General features: G+C 60.6%; 1 protein-coding gene across 2 annotated transcripts; it reads right to left on the bottom strand.

Annotated features, from left to right (window-relative positions):
• Nucleotides 1–2,256: 2,256 nt before the first annotated feature.
• TGFB1I1 (transforming growth factor beta 1 induced transcript 1) lies at nucleotides 2,257–14,175 on the bottom strand. 2 transcript variants are annotated; one of them, XM_054027528.1, is made up of 12 exons: nucleotides 13,581–14,175; nucleotides 10,823–10,873; nucleotides 10,169–10,323; nucleotides 9,776–9,843; nucleotides 9,152–9,294; nucleotides 8,805–8,901; nucleotides 8,476–8,581; nucleotides 6,234–6,473; nucleotides 5,540–5,713; nucleotides 3,882–3,963; nucleotides 3,474–3,622; nucleotides 2,257–2,607 (listed from the first exon to the last, which is right to left on the bottom strand). In XM_054027528.1, exons 1-12 carry the CDS (start codon nucleotides 14,032–14,034, stop codon nucleotides 2,341–2,343), a joined length of 1,986 nt encoding a protein of 661 aa, XP_053883503.1. In that variant the 5' UTR covers nucleotides 14,035–14,175; the 3' UTR covers nucleotides 2,257–2,340. The 2 variants fall into 2 exon arrangements, with proteins under 2 accessions (XP_053883503.1, XP_053883504.1); XM_054027529.1 differs by lacking the exon at nucleotides 10,823–10,873 and having other exon boundaries at nucleotides 13,581–14,171.
• Between the last annotated feature and the right edge of the window lie 1,558 nt (nucleotides 14,176–15,733).

Here is a 15,733-nt window from a genome sequence, read left to right as displayed (position 1 = left end):
CTAGTGGAGAAATCCTCTGTGTTTGAGTCTTTTGTTATTCTGTAAAGTACTTTCCATCCTGATTTTACAGAGGTGATTCTTTTACCTTTTCTTTCATTAAAATTCTTCTTTTAAGAACCCGATTGATTTTTCATTGTTCTTAAGATCCAAGGGTTTGGGTCTGTGTTCACCTGTACCAATTGGTGAGGATATTCTTCTCAAGCCTCCCCAGGAAAGGGGGTGCAGGGCTTGGGGGGATATTTTGGGGGAATAGGACTCTAAGTGGTCCTTTCCCTGATTCTTTGTCTAAATCACTTGGTGGTGGCAGCATGCTGTTCAAGGACAAGGTGGAATTTGTGCCTTGGGGAAGTTTTTAACCTAAGCTGGTAAAATAAGCTTAGCGGGTCTTTCATGTGGGTCCCCACATCTGGACCCCAGAGTTCAAGAGTGGGGAAGGAACCCTGACACCTGGTGTGGAACATTTTCCCATGTGGCTCCATGGAAGACTAAGAAGATGAAACAAGTAATAAGGGGAATGTGACTGGGAGAAAGAATCTCTGACGCTCCCCGCCCCCGAACATTGATACACCCACACAATGATCCTATGCACAGGATACGCACACAGAGGGCCCCGATTCCCTCCAGCAGGGGGCAGCACTCTGCTCTCCCTCTTACACACACAGTTTTATTCAAATGTGGCTTTTATTCTGTAATACCCATGGATACAGCAGTGAGCGCACGCTGGGTAGAAATGACCCATGCGTGCCAATGCCCGCTGGGCACCGGACAGCAGTGAGAGTGAAGAAGCATTTTGGGCTTATACAGTAAAAGAAAAAAAAAAAGTGACCCTGATACAATCCTAGCTCAGCAAGAAAACCCACCTGGGCCCTGCCTGCTCCCCCAGCAAGTAAGCTGGGACCAGCCCCCCCAGAAGGGAAAGGCCACTGGCCCACTGCCCACAGTTTGAGCCAGCCAGTGCTTGGGATAGATCAGACCTTAGAGGGGCAAGGCCCTGTGTCTCATTCCCTGAGCTCTTCTGTCTCGTCAGCGTTATCGCTGGCCTCTTTCAGACCAGAAAGCTCTCTGCCTACAATCCCTCTCCCCCCACAGGACCCATTACTCTCGGCCCCCAGGCTCTCTGGCTCTTCCGTCTTCCCGATCCTGTCTCCAAGCTGGAACAGAGCCCAGAGTGCTGTCATGAACGCTCCTTAAAAGAGCCCAAAATTACAATAAATACTTAACGCTTCAGCGTAACTGAGTGTATAAAAAGCAAAATAAAGACAAGACACAATGTGGAACACAGTAGGGGTCCCATAAGCAGGCAATCACTCCTCCACACACCAGCATCCCCTATTGGGGAAAGGCCTCCCATCCTGTTCCCCACCCCATTGTCTCTGTGGTGGCGCACAGGGACTGTTTATACAGAGAACCCGCGCCTGGTGCTGCGATGCAGCCACCTCTGGGGCAGGGCGCAAGGGCTGTTTAACAGCCACATAGTGTTGGAGGTGAGGATTGTTGGTGCCAGTCTGGAGTGACCCCCACTGTGTTTAAACAGCAACACATCAGCATGAGTATAAAATACCTCCCTTATTTGTGCTTGTAATAAACCCCTTTCTCCCCTTCCCCCCCAATTATCTCCCACCTGCCCCATTTTTACACCCCCCATTCCCCACCCACACACACCCCCAGCCCAGAGCTGAAGACACTTTGTGATCCTATGACATTTCAATGTGAGTTTTGGAAAAAATAAGCCACGCCCCCCTTTGCTGTGCCCAGGGGCCGGGGCTTAGCCCAGACAGCCACACCCCATTGAAGGTAGGCTTTAGCCCAGTGGCCCTTCCTCTCTGCCCCCCACGGCCATGCCTTCTTGTTGGATGAGGAGATCCATGACCAGTGCCCATCCCCTGTGGGCCTGGGGTTCAAATTCTGCTTAGCACGGGGGCGGGGCCTCCAGGCGGCTTGATGGGGCAAGACCTATCAGCAGCATGGGAGGAATGGCAGATGTGCTGCCCCCTGCCGGTTGTGGGTGTGGCTCTGAAAGAGGCGGGGCTTCCCAGGTTGGCTTGGAAGGCGTGGCTTCCCCAGCCTTTGGCAATGATTGACGTGGCTGTGCTGGGGGCCATGGCCTTTCCGTCGCCCACTCAGAGATGATGGGTGTGGCTATGCCAGGTAAGGAGCCTGCCGGGGAGTCGCCTTGCCATGGGGGCCCCCCTGCCAGGGCGTGAATGTGCCCAGGGCATGGCCTGCTGAAGTGCGGCTGTGGGGTGGGGCGTGGCTTGCCCACCATGACTGGGCCAGGGGCGGGGCCTGCGGGGGTGTGGCTGGGCCTGGGGGCGGGGCCTGCCCGGACAAGGGCGTGGCTTAGCCAAAGAGCTTGAGGAAGCAGGGGTGGCAGTAGGGCTTGTCGTTCTGCTCCTTGAAGGTGCCCTTGTTGAGCTGTTTGAGGCAGAAGGCGCAGACGAAGTGCTCGGGGTGGAACTTGCGGGCCATGGCGGTGATGCAGCGCCCGGCGATGGGCTTCTCGCAGCCCCAGCACAGCGAGCCCCGCTGCTTGTGGTAGTGCGTCTCGCAGAAGGGCCGCCCGCCGTGCTCGAAGAAACTGCCCTGCAGGAACGGCGCGTAACACTCCTGGGGGGAAGGGGCAGGAGGGGTGAGTGCACGCGCCGCACCTCCCACACGCTGCCCCTGCTTCCCTCCCTCGTCCCGCCTCCCATACTGCCCCTCCCCATATCCTCCCCCCGCATGCCCTCATCCCCCGTCATTGCCCCTCCTCCTCTTGCTCCCGCAGTGCCCCTCCCCTCACTTCCTCCCACACTGCCCCCTCCCCCATCCACCCCCGCATGCCGTCATCCCCCCTCATTGCCCCTCCCCTCTTGCTCCCACACTGCCCCCTCCCCATCCACCCACCCCCTGCATCATCCCCTCCCCTTGTCCCTCCTCCTACACTGCCTCCTCCCCATCCACCCCCCGCATGGCCCCCTCCCCACATCCCCTGCATTGCCCTTCCCCCTCTTGCTCCCACACTGCCTCTCCCCTCACTTCCTCCCACACTGCCCCCTCCCCCATCCACCCACCCCCCGCATCACCCCCTCTCCATGTCCCTCCTCCCACACTGCCTCCTCCCCCATCCACCCCCACATGGCCCCCTCCCCATATCCCCTGCATTGGCCCTCCCCCTCTTGCTCCCGCACTGCTCCCTCCCCTCACTTCCTCCCATGCTGCCCCGGCCTCCCCCATTCACCCACCTCCCTCCACATTGCACCTTCCCTCTGCACTGCCCCCCCATTTCCCCACTGCCCCTCCCCCACTTCCCCTGCGCTCCCCCATTCCCTCCCCCCCGCACTGCACATTCCCCATACTCCCGGCACTCCCACCATCCCCCAGAGTGCCCCTCCCCCATTCCCTCCACGGTCCCTCCTTCCCCAACCTTGCACTGCCCCCTTCCCCCACTGCCCCCTCCCCGCCAGCTGTGCCCGGGCGGGGGGAGGGCTCACCCTGCAGACGAAGCACTCGGGGTGCCAGAGGGCGCTGAGGGCCGAGATGTAGTTCTCCAGGATGGCCTGGTTGCAGCCCTGGCAGCGCGTGGAGAAGAGCTCGTAGAAGTCCTGGCGGCAGTACTGCTGGCCGTCCTTCTCGTGGAAGCCTGTGGGGGGAAACAGAGAGCAGGGTCCAGTGGGGTCCTCAGTGACCGGCCACACTGCAGCAGGGTCACTGCAAGCGAGGGGTCTGAGTGCTCCCACAGAGAGGATGCAGTGGGGGGCAGTGCTAGTTGGGGGCCAATCTCTGTCAAGAAATGGGGACAATGCTAGTTGGGGGACGGGTCTGTCTCATGGAGGGGTTACTGGGGCGCAGCCTAGGTCCCCTCAGATGTGGGGTGCAGTGGGGCGGGGGTGCTCACTCACCTTCCTCCCCAAAGGGCCTCCCACACTTCACACAGCAGAAATGCTCCGGGTGCCAGTTCTTGTCCAGAGCTGTCACCATTTTCTGGAAGGGACAGAGTCAGGGTGTGACACTCTGTACCTCAAAATAGCATCCCGGCCCCCCCGATATTCACCACTGCGATATGATGATGAGGTGTTTTGTACAGAGTATGCCTTGTGAGGTATCATTTAAAAAGTCTTGAGCCATTGAACATTGTTATCCCATTGGATTGGACGTGTGATCCTTGTGTCTGAAGTTATGAAGCTTTGCTACGTGTGTGTTACTGGAATATGTGGTGAGGCTGGGAATCGCCCACAACTGGCCTTTCAGTGGCAACAAAGAATCATAGAATATCAGGGTTGTAAGGGACCTGAGGAGGTATCTGGTCCAACCCCTGCTCAAAGCAGGACCAATTCCCAACTAAATCATCCCAGCCAGGGCTTTGTCAAACCTGACCATAAAAACCTCTAAGGAAGGAGATTCCACACCTCCCTAGGTAACCCATTCCAGTGCTTCACCACCCTCCTAGTGAAAAAGTTTTTCCTAATATACAACCTAGACCTCCCCCACTGCAACTTGAGACCATTGCTCCTTGTTCTCTCATCTGATACCACTGAGAACAGTCTAGATCCAAAGGAGCGCCTAGTAAGACAGATTTACATCAGGACCAGCCAGACATGTGTTGATGGTCCATTAAGGGGAATCGACTCATCCAGTGGCCATCCCAGAGACTGCTCAGAGAGGGCACCTACCCAGTGAAAGCCGCCTAACCCACATCACAGCAAGGATCATTCTGGCAGCTGGAGGAAAGTATCAAAAGAGGGAGAGTGACATCATCACTTGGCCTCTCTCCTCCCCAGGGCTGAAAGTAACTTAAAGGATTTACCGTTATGCCGGAGTCCTGAGTGGGGGTGTGGCCTCACCCGGAAGAGGTGGGGCCTTTCAAGATTTAAAGGCCCTGGGACTCCAGCTGTGGCTGGGAGCCCCACGGCCTTTAAATCACCCCAGAGCTACCAGCTGCAGAGGTGGCTGGGAGCCCCGGGGCTCAGGGGCGAATTAAAGGGCCTGGGGCTCCGGCCGCCTCTGCATTCTATAGCCTCACCACACATGCTGTTGGGTCTCACTGCATGCAGTCACTACATACAGAACTGCCTTGCATTGTGTTTCACTGCACTCAGTCACTGCATTGCTCACATTGCACTCTATAGCACTATACCACAGTATATGTCACTGCATTCTACAGTGCTGCACTGCACCATGTGGCACAGTGCTCTGTCACACTGTGTATCACTGCATGCACTGCATTGTGTAGCACTGTGCTGTCTCACACTGAGGTACCCTTTTGCAATGTGCTGCCTTGTGTGGCACTACACTAACACTGCACTGAATTGTGTTGAACATAACTGTGCTCTCCCACTGAATGTCACTGCATGCTCCAACACTGCACTGTGCTCTCACACTACAAGGTACTGCACAGCACTCTAACACTGCATCACATTGTGTGGTACTGAGCTCTCACACTTCATAACACTGCACGGCACTGCGCTCTCTCACACAGCACTGTACGGCACTGCATTCTCCTGCACCACACTGTGCTCTGAGGGAATAGCACCAGCCGGGCACTGCGTGGCCAACTCACATCCAGGATGGGCTCGTTGCAGAGGCCGCAGCGGGGCGAGAAAAGCTGGAAGTAGTCCCTCTCACAGTAGGGGGCGCCATCCTTCTCGAAGAAGTTGCTGCCCCCCATCTCCTTCTGGCAGTGGGTGCAGACGAAGTGCTCGGGGTGCCAGGTGTTGCCCAGCGCCGTCACCACCTGGGCAAGGGGGGGGGGGAACAGACGGACAGATAGATAGATGGACACACACCCATTACCGAGAGAAGAAAAGACCCAGCTTCTCCCTTCTCCCCCTTCCCACACTGGCCCCTCCCTTTCCCCTCTCCTGTGCTCCACTCCCCACTCCACAGGCCCCTTCCTCCCTCCCCCCATGTCCCCCAACCCCTTCTCTTCCTCCAGATAGCCCCTCCCCTTACCTGTCTCCCCTCCCCCTCACACCCCACCTAGTGCTTCTCCTTTTCCCCCTGCCCCCTCCCCAGTGCTGCATGGTCCCGTCCCACCCTCCACTCTGTGTCCTACCACATCCTCCGCATCTCCCACCACTCTCCTAATCTGCCCCTCCCAAAACTGACCCCGCCCCCTCCCCAATCTATCCCTCCCTTAATCCAATCCTGCCCCTGATTGCTCCCAAGTGCCCTGCTCCTCTGCCCCACCCCAGCCCCTGAGTTCTGTACCCACCTCCGATATCCCTCCCCAGGTGCCCCAGTCCTGTCCTCACCTGCCCCGCGATGGGTTTCTGGCAGGAGGCGCACAGCCCCTTGGTGCTGGTGGAGATCCCCTGGCGGCTCAGGTCCGACTGCAACATCACCAGCATGCTGTCCAAATTGCCACCCTGCGGTGCCGGCGCTGCTGGGGGGGCCGGGCCAGAGGGGCTGGGGCAGACGGACGACACCACCGGCTGCTGCGCCAGGGAGACTCGGGTGGGGGCCGGGGGCGGCGCAGCCGAGACCCCCGGGAGCTGGAAGGGAAGCGGCTGTGATATGAGGTGCTGAGCCATGCACCAAGCGGCGCCCGGGGGCAATACAGAACCACGCTGGGTCCCAACGGCGAGCGAGGCAGCGCCCGCCCCACGGCGCCGAACCAAGCTGCCCGGATTGGCACCAGGCAGGTTGTACGGCCCTGCAGGAGCCATAACCACAAATGACACGAAACTGTTCCACAAAGCACCAGTTGCACCCCATTCATTGCTCCCACCTTTCCCCCCACCACCAGGAGGAATGCGACAGTCCACGAAATCGTGCCCGTCCCTGCCACACAGCATCTGAAGCACCACAACGCCTAGTGCCCCATGGCCACAACCAGCGCCCTGACTCCCTGCCCCCAACTCACTGTGCCAGGCATTACACCGACCCGCCACCCCAAACCCGGTCACAGCCTCTGCCACCCAGCCATGGCGGGTGCTGGCCAGTCAATGCCGCAGCACCCCGTTACCCACGCCAGGGCCACCCCGATCCATTTCATGCCACAGGCCAGGCCAGCCGCCATTCCACGCCAGGAGGTGCCATTCCAGGCTAATACAGGTTTCTGCACTACGCTGTACCCAGCTGCTGGGATATGGGGCACCCCGCCAGGTCACCCGTCACATACCTCGGAGTTCGGTGCCGCACCCGTTCCGGTTCGACAGAGAATCCCACACCGGGCACTTGCTGTGTTCACCTGTTCACCAGGCCAAACGGGCAGTGCCAGGCTGCACCATGCCATGCTATCCAATGCCCAATGCCATGCAGTGCCATCCCAGCAAGCTACGGAGGCCTTACGCTGCCCCGTGCATCACCACTCCCAGGACAATGCCACCCAGCCCGGCCCCACAGCGGCAGCTCGCCGCCCCAGTGCTGTCCAATGCCAAACAGCACCACACGGCAAACAGCAGCAGGTCAGGCTGAGCCACATACCCGCGGGTGGGCTGCCAGAAGGCTGGTGCCAGGGCAGGAATGTACCCAGTGCCTGGGCTCGCGCAGGGTGGCTCTAGGCAGGGGACAGGCAGAGTCAGCCGCCCGCCACATGGGTGATCTCGCCAGGCCACTTCTGATCCCAGCCGGCTGCCAGCTCTCCCCCAGACTCACCCCTCCTGGCTCCCCCCGTGGGAGGGCACGGGCTTGTGCACCAGCATGTCCTTTTTCACACTCACGATCACAGCCCCCGTCGCCCACGTTGGCACCAGCACCTGTGGTTTCTCACCCACTCCTGGATACTTGTACTAGTGCTCCGTGGCGCTGCAGCCACTTCCACACTCGCTTGCCCACCTGCTGGGTCGCTCTTTCTTGCACCCCCATTTGCACACACATCAATCTGCCTTTGCACTTGCTTGCACACACATACTGCGTGCACGGCTGTGGGCTCATGAACTGATTCCCACACCTGCTCTCTTACATGTTCATTTCCACCCCCACACAGACCCAAGATCCCTTGCACACTGACTCTCACACTAATTATGCACACTTATGTGTGCACACAGCTCCTTGCTCACTCATTTGTACATACTGCCCCTTGCACCCACACTCGCCCGTGTGCTCATTTGCACACTGCCCCTTGCACACACACTCTCCCATGCTCATGCACTGCATCTTGCACACTCATGTGCACATGCTCATTGGCACACATGCTCTTCCACTATCATTTAGAGGCACACTCAGACACGCAATTGAACCCTCATTTGTGTGTCCATTTGCACACACCATTTCTCACACATGCTTTTCTATCCCCATTCCTGCACACACATTTGTATGCACACTCACTGCTTCTTGCACACATTTGCACACACATACTCCCTTATCCACATACCAGCCTTTGCTCTCTCTCTCACACACACACAAGTCCCTCCTCTTGCACACACTCCCCCTCCCCATTGCTTCTTTTACTCCCACACTTACTGGTTCCCATCGGGGGACAGGAAGAGCCCTAATCCCATTAGACCCCCACCCCCAGACTGAGCCTCGTCCCCCGTAGTGTGCCAGACTCACGTTGCTCTGGACTCTGAAGTCCGACAAGGAGGCCATGAGTTTGTCCAGCTCCAGGGTAGCAGATGTGGCTGATGGCTTCACAGGAGGTGGGGTGGAGCCAGCAGAGCTAGGGGGGAAACAACAGCATGGTCATTGGGTCCCCCAACGGCTCCCAGGAATCCCTCACCCCGCCTGAAATGCATACGCTTCTGGGGTGGGGCGCCGGGACGGATTATACAGGGCTCTTTCGCCTGGCACTGAGATGCAGCTACCTCTGGGGTGTTCCCCATTCAGCACTGAGGGATATTTAACCCCATGGACCAATGGCCAGAAATGGGAGGTTCACTCACCGGCTTGGGGACCCCCCTTCCCCAGCATCCTCTGGCTTCTCCTTCCGCTTCTCCCCATCAGGGCCCTTGTTGGATGGGAACTGGGACATGATTTCGTCTGGGGAAAAGACAGACAGACAAACACACACATACATAGTGTTTCCATTAGTTGCCTGCAGTGACCAAGCGTATCCACCAGGAGGACGTATTTCACAATCATAGGCAGAGATGCACTAGGGCATGGAGTGGCCCCAATCCCAATCCAGCAGAGCATGCCAGTGCCCCGGAGGGAGCCCGGATCCCAGCCCAGCAGGGGGCAGCGGTGCCCCGGAGCAGCAGTGCCAGGGGAAAGGGGGGTAGTGCCCTACCTGTGATGTTGAACTGCGTGGCGTTGAGCTCCTGCAGCAGCCGGTCCAGCTCACAGAGGCCGGCGCCCAGCACCCCGCTGGACGAGGAAAAGGGTGGCGCGGCTGGCTCCTTGGGCCGGGGCGAGCGGGGCTTGCAGACAGTGCTGGGGGTGAGCAGAGGGTGAGCAGAGTGCAGGGAGCAGCCCCCCTGCCCCCAGCCACCTCGCAGGGAGGAGCCAGCTCCCGCCTGGCCCGGGGAGCAGTGGGGAGGCAGGGCGGGATGGAGAAGCTATTTATAGGGAGCCTCTTAATGGAGTGGCTGGACCAGGGCCAGCAGGGACTGGGCCAGAGCCAAGGGGAGGCCTGCCTGCTGCTACCTCTGCCCCACCCCTGCCTGCTTCTCCTTCCCCACCCCATCCTCCCCAGCCCCAGAAATCCCAACCCACCCGCTTCTTCTCCCCTCCCTCTGACCTCACCCCTCCACCCCCACCCACTTCTCCCCCACCCTACACACCCCACCCCTGCCAGTCTCTCCCTCCCTTCCCCCAGTGAGCTGCCCCCCAGCTCCTTACCCACACGCATACCCTTCACTCCCTCCCAGGACTGCCCCCTGTACACCTAACCCAGCCAGTGCTAGCGACCCACCTGTAGAGATGCTCTTTGTCGCCCCCGCTAGGCGGGGCAGAGACAGGCGGAGGGGCCACAGACATGGCCTGCAAAGAGAGAGACATGGGTGGGGAGTGCGAGGAGTCACTCAATAGGCCTCTATTCACCCGTGACATGAGCTTTCTGCGTCACTAAGTAACCAAGGAGATGCAGCCACCTCTGGGGTCCACCCTGCTCCCCGCAGCTCAGCGCCCCCTAGCACCACACTGGCGCATTGGGGCCAGGCCAGCACTGAGAGAGGAGAGCGCCCCCTACTGAGCCCTCACCCCACTCCATGCAGCACAGCGCTCCCTAATGTCAAACTGACTGTGAAGAGAAAGAACCCCCTCCTGAATCACCACCCTCCTCCCTGCAGTACCCCCCTAGTGTTACCTGCTGCTGAGGGTTGTAGGGAGGCGGGGGGGGCCTGGCCTCAGGCATCCCATCCTGTCCCAGCCCGTTGGCGTGGGCTGCCCCAGAGTCCGTGAGCAGTACTGGGCGCTTGGAAATGTGAGAGGTTGTGGTCTCCAGATCAGCCAGCAGGGCATCTGTCGGGGGAGCAGAGAGAGGCGGGGGGTCGGGGAGAGGCTAGGATGGATCTGGGGGGGACTGCTGGGGGGGACGGGGCCACAGAGAGGGAGCAGGGGCTGTGGGAAGCAGAGACAAGGGACAAGAAAAGGAAGAGAGGACGCCCAGCTCTGGGGCTGCGGAATTAGCATCAAGATCTGGACCTTCCCAAAGCGGGGGGAAGGCCCCTGGAGTCCTGATCCTCTATTCCCCACTACCCTCCCGGAGCTGGGATAGAACCCAGGAGTCCCTGACTCCCAGCCCACCCCCCCTTACCAAAAGACTCCACTGCCCTCTCAGAGCTGGGCTAGAACCCAGGCGTCCTGACACCTAGCCCCGTGCTCTGACCACTAGACCCCACTCCTCTCCCAAGAAGAGATTCAACCTTTAGCAATACAAGTTCCCCGAGGGCGGCAGTGCCCTAGAAGTACCACCTGTGCTGGGATGGGAGGCTGGGTGAGGAGCTCATACGGTACGTACCAAACACCACTAGACGGGGGCGAAGCGGGAAAGAAGGGGAGGCAGGGTCACCTGGAAAAGGAGACAGGACGGAAGGAGACGGGGGAGCAGACGGGGAGGAGGGACAGAGGGGCACTGGGATTAGCGCATTCCATGAAGGGACAGTTCCCCGCCCACCCCCTGTACCGCTGAGCCCCCCTGACCATGCCCTGCACCTCCTAACACCACAGCGGGGCCACCACTGCCTATGCGGGGAGAGCGCCCCTACCCCTCTCCCTGGAGATCTCCCCCCGCTCCTACAATCACTCCTTTGTGGGAACATTTTCCACCACAGACTGAGCCCTACAGAGGCCTTTTCATTCCCCAGCAGCCAGGAGCAGTGAAGCCAGGGAGGGGGCAGACCACGGATCACACACCGGCCTGATTCAGCCCTCACAAGCAATCCAGCACCGTATTCACAGGAGACCCTACAATAACACAGCGCCCACTGCCCCTCTACCATAACAACCCCTTGCTGTGCTCACAGGAGACCCTACAATAACACAGAGTGCCCACTGCCCCTCTACCATAACAACCCCTTGCTGTACTCACAGGAGACCCTACAATAACACAGAGTGCCCACTGCCCCTCTACCATAACAACCCCTTGCTGTGCTCACAGGATACCCTACAATAACACAGAGTACCCACTGCCCCTCCAACCATAACAAACCTGCACAGCATGCACAGGAGGCCCTACAATAATGGCCACTCTACAACAACAAAGCAGTATTCTCAGCAATTGCTTATGGGAGACCCTACAAAAATAAAGCAGTGCTTGTAACCCCAGTGCTTATGAGCACTCTGCAACAACAAACCATTGTGTGTAAATTCACATCCCTACAACAAACTATCATGCGTAAATACAAGTCCCAACGACAAACCAACATGTGTAAATGTGAGACCCTACAATAACAAACCAGCACATGCCACCCCTATCTCACACGCGGCCCCACCCAAGCAAACAGCTCCTGCTGCTCACGAGCCACCCTACAATAACAAACCAGTGTATACAGCCTTGTGCTCACAAGAGACCCTACGATAACAAAGCAATCGCGTCAAAGTCCCTGCAGCAAACAATTGAGTGGTCAGCCCCAAGGCCCACAAGCAGCCATATAAAAATAAAGGAGTCCTTGTGGACAACCCTACAATAACAAAGGAGTGCCACTGCCAGCAGCCCCGGAGATCTCGAAGAGACCCTACAATAATAACCCAGCATGGGCAGCCCTCCCAAGTGACCCTACACTAGCAAACCACTGCTTGTAGTTGCAGCACTCACAGGAGACCCTACAACAACAAACCATGATGAATACAGCCCCTCTGTCAATCACAGGAGACCCTACAATAACAAACCAGACCTGGGGATAGAAGGGGGAAAGTGAGATTCAGGTTTAGTGAGCCCAGGGTGGGGGTTGCCCATCCAGCCTCTATGGCTCCGCCCCCCCACACAGCCAGAACTCCCCCTCACCCAGTGGTTCCCCCAGTCCTGGCCACACCTGCTGTGGGCTGCCAGGCCCCCCTGCTGGTTTGGGGCCAGGAAGGGGGGGTAGCTCCACTCCTGCTGGGAGGGGGTGCTGGGGAAATCTGGCGAGGGGGGTGAATCCTGGGGTGGGAGCTTAGTGACCCCCTCACACACCTCTATCCCGGCACACACATGTCTTCATTGCAGGACTCACTGGGGCTCTTACCTGGGGAGGGGATGGACAACCTCAGCACCCCATCCCCCCGTCTAGCTCCCTCCCCTGGGATCCAGCCCCCCCCCCTTAGGACTCAGACCAACCCCCAACCCAGATCCTATATCCTGGGACCCCCTCCCACAGCCCTGCCCCCCAACCTCCTTCCTGGGATGCAGCCCCTGCAAAACCCTTCCTTTGATACAGCCCCCCGGCACTGCTCCCCCAGCCTCTTTCCTAGGACGCAGCCCCCCAAAACCCTTCCTGGGATGCAGCCCCCAACCCCCCTTCCTAGGACACACCCACCCATCCCCCAATAACGCAGCCCTCCCACAGCCTGCCCCCACCCCACCCCTGCCCTGTGCCCCCATTCCCGGGACACAGCCCCAGCATCTCTTCCGGCCCCCAGCTCTGCCCCTCGTGTTAAGGGTGGAAGAGAAGGGACCCCGCGGCACATGGGTAGAACTCTCTGAGGGGGGTGCTGCTGGGCGGGGGGTGTCCATGGTTATTAGCGCCCCCTGCAGGTTGGGCCCCACCGCAGGCACCAGGAAGCCACAGGAATATGGCGAGAAATTCCGTCTCCTCCCGATCGGGACAGGCGGGGGGGGGGGGGGGGGGGGGAGGGGAGTGCACCTTCCCCAACCCCCCCCCCCACGCCCTGCCCGCTCTGGGGAAGGGGAACGGGGGGGGGGTAAGAGAAAGATGGATGGATGGATGGATGGGAGCAAAAAGCAGCCCACGAGAGAGGAAAGAGGAGGGTGAAAGAGAAAGAGAAAGACAGGAGGGAAAAAGAGAGAAGAGAGAGAAAGAAAAAAGAAGGGAGCGAATAAGAAAGAGAAAAAGAGAAAAACGAGGGAGAGAGAAAAAGAAGAGAGTGAACGAGAGGAAAAGGGAGAGAAAAAGAGAGAAAAAGAGGGGAGTGGAGGAGAAAAAGAAGGGAGTGGAGGAGGGAGGAACAGGGAGCGGTGGAGGAGCGGGGCGAGGGGCTGCGGGGAAGGTGCCGGCCGCGGGCGGGGGCTGGGGCCGGGCTGGGCGCGGCGGGTCCCAGGCTGGCAGCGGGTCCCTTACCCAGGTCGTCCATGGCGGCCCGGCCCCAGCGGCGGATGGAGGCAGAGCCCCCCCCCGCCCCGTGACGCGTCTTCCCGGAGAGCCAAGGAGCCCGGCTCCGGCCCCTGCGCGCTGACCATGTATGGCAACGGGGCATCGCTCGGCGCTGGGAGCCCGGACGCCTGGGTTCCAGCCCCGAGGGAGGGGCTAGCGGGTCAGAAGAGGGACGGGGGGCCCGGACTCCTGGGTTCCATCCCATAAGGGAGAGGAGCGGGGATCGGAGGCTGGGAACTCGGACTCCTGGGTTCCATCCCACGAGGGAGGGGAGCGAGGCTGGGAGCCCGGACTCCTGGGTTCCATCCCACAAGGGAGGGGAGCAGGGATGGGAGGCTGGTGAGCCCAGACTCCTGGGTTCCATCCCACAAGGGAGGGGAGCGGGGATGGGAGGCTGGGAGCCCGGACTCCTGGGTTCCATCCCACGAGGGAGGGGAGCGAGACTGGGAGCCCGGACTCCTGGGTTCCATCCCACAAGGGATGGGAGCGGGGATGGGAGGCTGGGAGCCCGGACTCCTGGGTTCCATCCCACAAGGGAGGGGAGCGGGGATGGGAGGCTGGGAGCCCGGACTCCTGGGTTCCATCCCACAAGGGAGGGGAGCAGGGATGGGAGGCTGGGAGCCAGGACTCCTGGGTTCCATCCCACAAGGGAGGGGAGCGGGGATGGGAGGCTGGGAGCTCGGACTCCTGGGTTCCATCCCACAAGGGAGGGGAGCGAGGCTGGGAGCCCGGACTCCTGGGTTCTATCCCACAAGGGAGGGGAGCAGGGATGGGAGGCTGGGAGCCCGGACTCCTGGGTTCCATCCCACAAGGGAGGGGAGCGGGCTGGTAGCCCAGACTCCTCTTCTCTCTCCCGCCCGCCCCCCAAGCTAGGCATAAGCAGACTAAGCCATTGCATAGGGCCCCAGCAGCCCCCGGGGGTCCCTTCTTCGTTTTTTTTGGGGGGGTGGCAGCTATTCCTGCTGTGGGCCCCCAGGGGGCCAGCGCCGCGCTGTGCGGGGAGTGCGGCTTGGGGGTTAGAGCGGGGGCGGGGAGCCCGGACTCCTGGGTTCTCTCTCGTGCCATTCCCATTCCCCGCCTGCTGCTGCTGACGCTAAGGGAAGCGGGGAGGCCGCGGAGCCGGGGGGACTCCGGCTCGGCCTTTTCTGGCTGGGACGTTGGGAAAAAACTGTCACCAGCCGAGAGAATTGGCTGAGTGGCCACAGGATGCGGGGAGAGGGGCGGGAGCAGGTCCCCCAGCGGGGAGAGACGGGGGGAGCGAAGGGCAGAGCCCAGGAGCGAGGGAGGGGGGTCATGGGGGGGGGAGAGCTAGGAGGGACCCCGGCAGGGATAGTGGGGGCAGGGCAGGCTGAGGGGGAAGGAAGAGAGACTGGGGGGGGGCTCCCAGTGGCAGGGGGATGGCAGAGAGGATGACACATCCCAGGCCCCACACTCAGGAAGCAGCCCCCCCACACAAGAGGCTGGGGGGGGAGGGAGGGGAGGCTCGGGGTGCTCCCAGGGGCAGGGGCCAGAGGAGGGGCTGGGTGGGGGAAGAAGGAGGCGGGGGAGCTCCCAGTGGCAGGGGACAGAGGAGAGGTTGGTGGGAGGAGAGGCTGGGGGGGGGAAGGAAGAGAGGCTGGGGGGGCTCCCAGGGGTAGGGGACAGAGGAGAGGCGGGGGGAGGGGAGGAGGAGAGGCTGGGGAGGCTCCCAGGGGTAGGGGACAGAGGAGAGGTTGGGGGAGGAGAGGCTGGGGGGGGGGGGAAGGAAGAGAGGCTGGGGAGGCTCCCAGGGGTAGGGGACAGAGGAGAGGCGGGGGGGGGAAGGAAGAGAGGCTGGGGGGGCTCCCAGGGGTAGGGGACAGAGGAGAGGCTCGGTGGGGGAAGAAGGAGGCGGGGGGGCTCCCAGGGGCAGGGGATGGAGGAGAGGCTGGGGGGGGGAAGGAAGAGAGGCTGGGGAGGCTCCCAGGGGTAGGGGACAGAGGAGAGGTTGGGGGGAGGAGAGGCTGGGGGGGGGGAAAAGGAGGAGAGGCTGGGAGGGCTCCCAGGGGTAGGGGACAGAGGAGGGGGGGAGGAAGAGGCTGGGAGGGCTCCCAGTGGCAGGGGACAGAGGAGAGGCGGGGGGGGGGGGGAGGAGAGGATGA

Source organism: Malaclemys terrapin, chromosome 4 (genome assembly GCF_027887155.1).
Source record: "Malaclemys terrapin pileata isolate rMalTer1 chromosome 4, rMalTer1.hap1, whole genome shotgun sequence".
NCBI classification, from domain to species: domain Eukaryota; kingdom Metazoa; phylum Chordata; order Testudines; family Emydidae; genus Malaclemys; species Malaclemys terrapin.
Note: the sequence above shows the minus strand (reverse complement) of the source record. Positions and strands in the feature narration are given on the sequence as shown.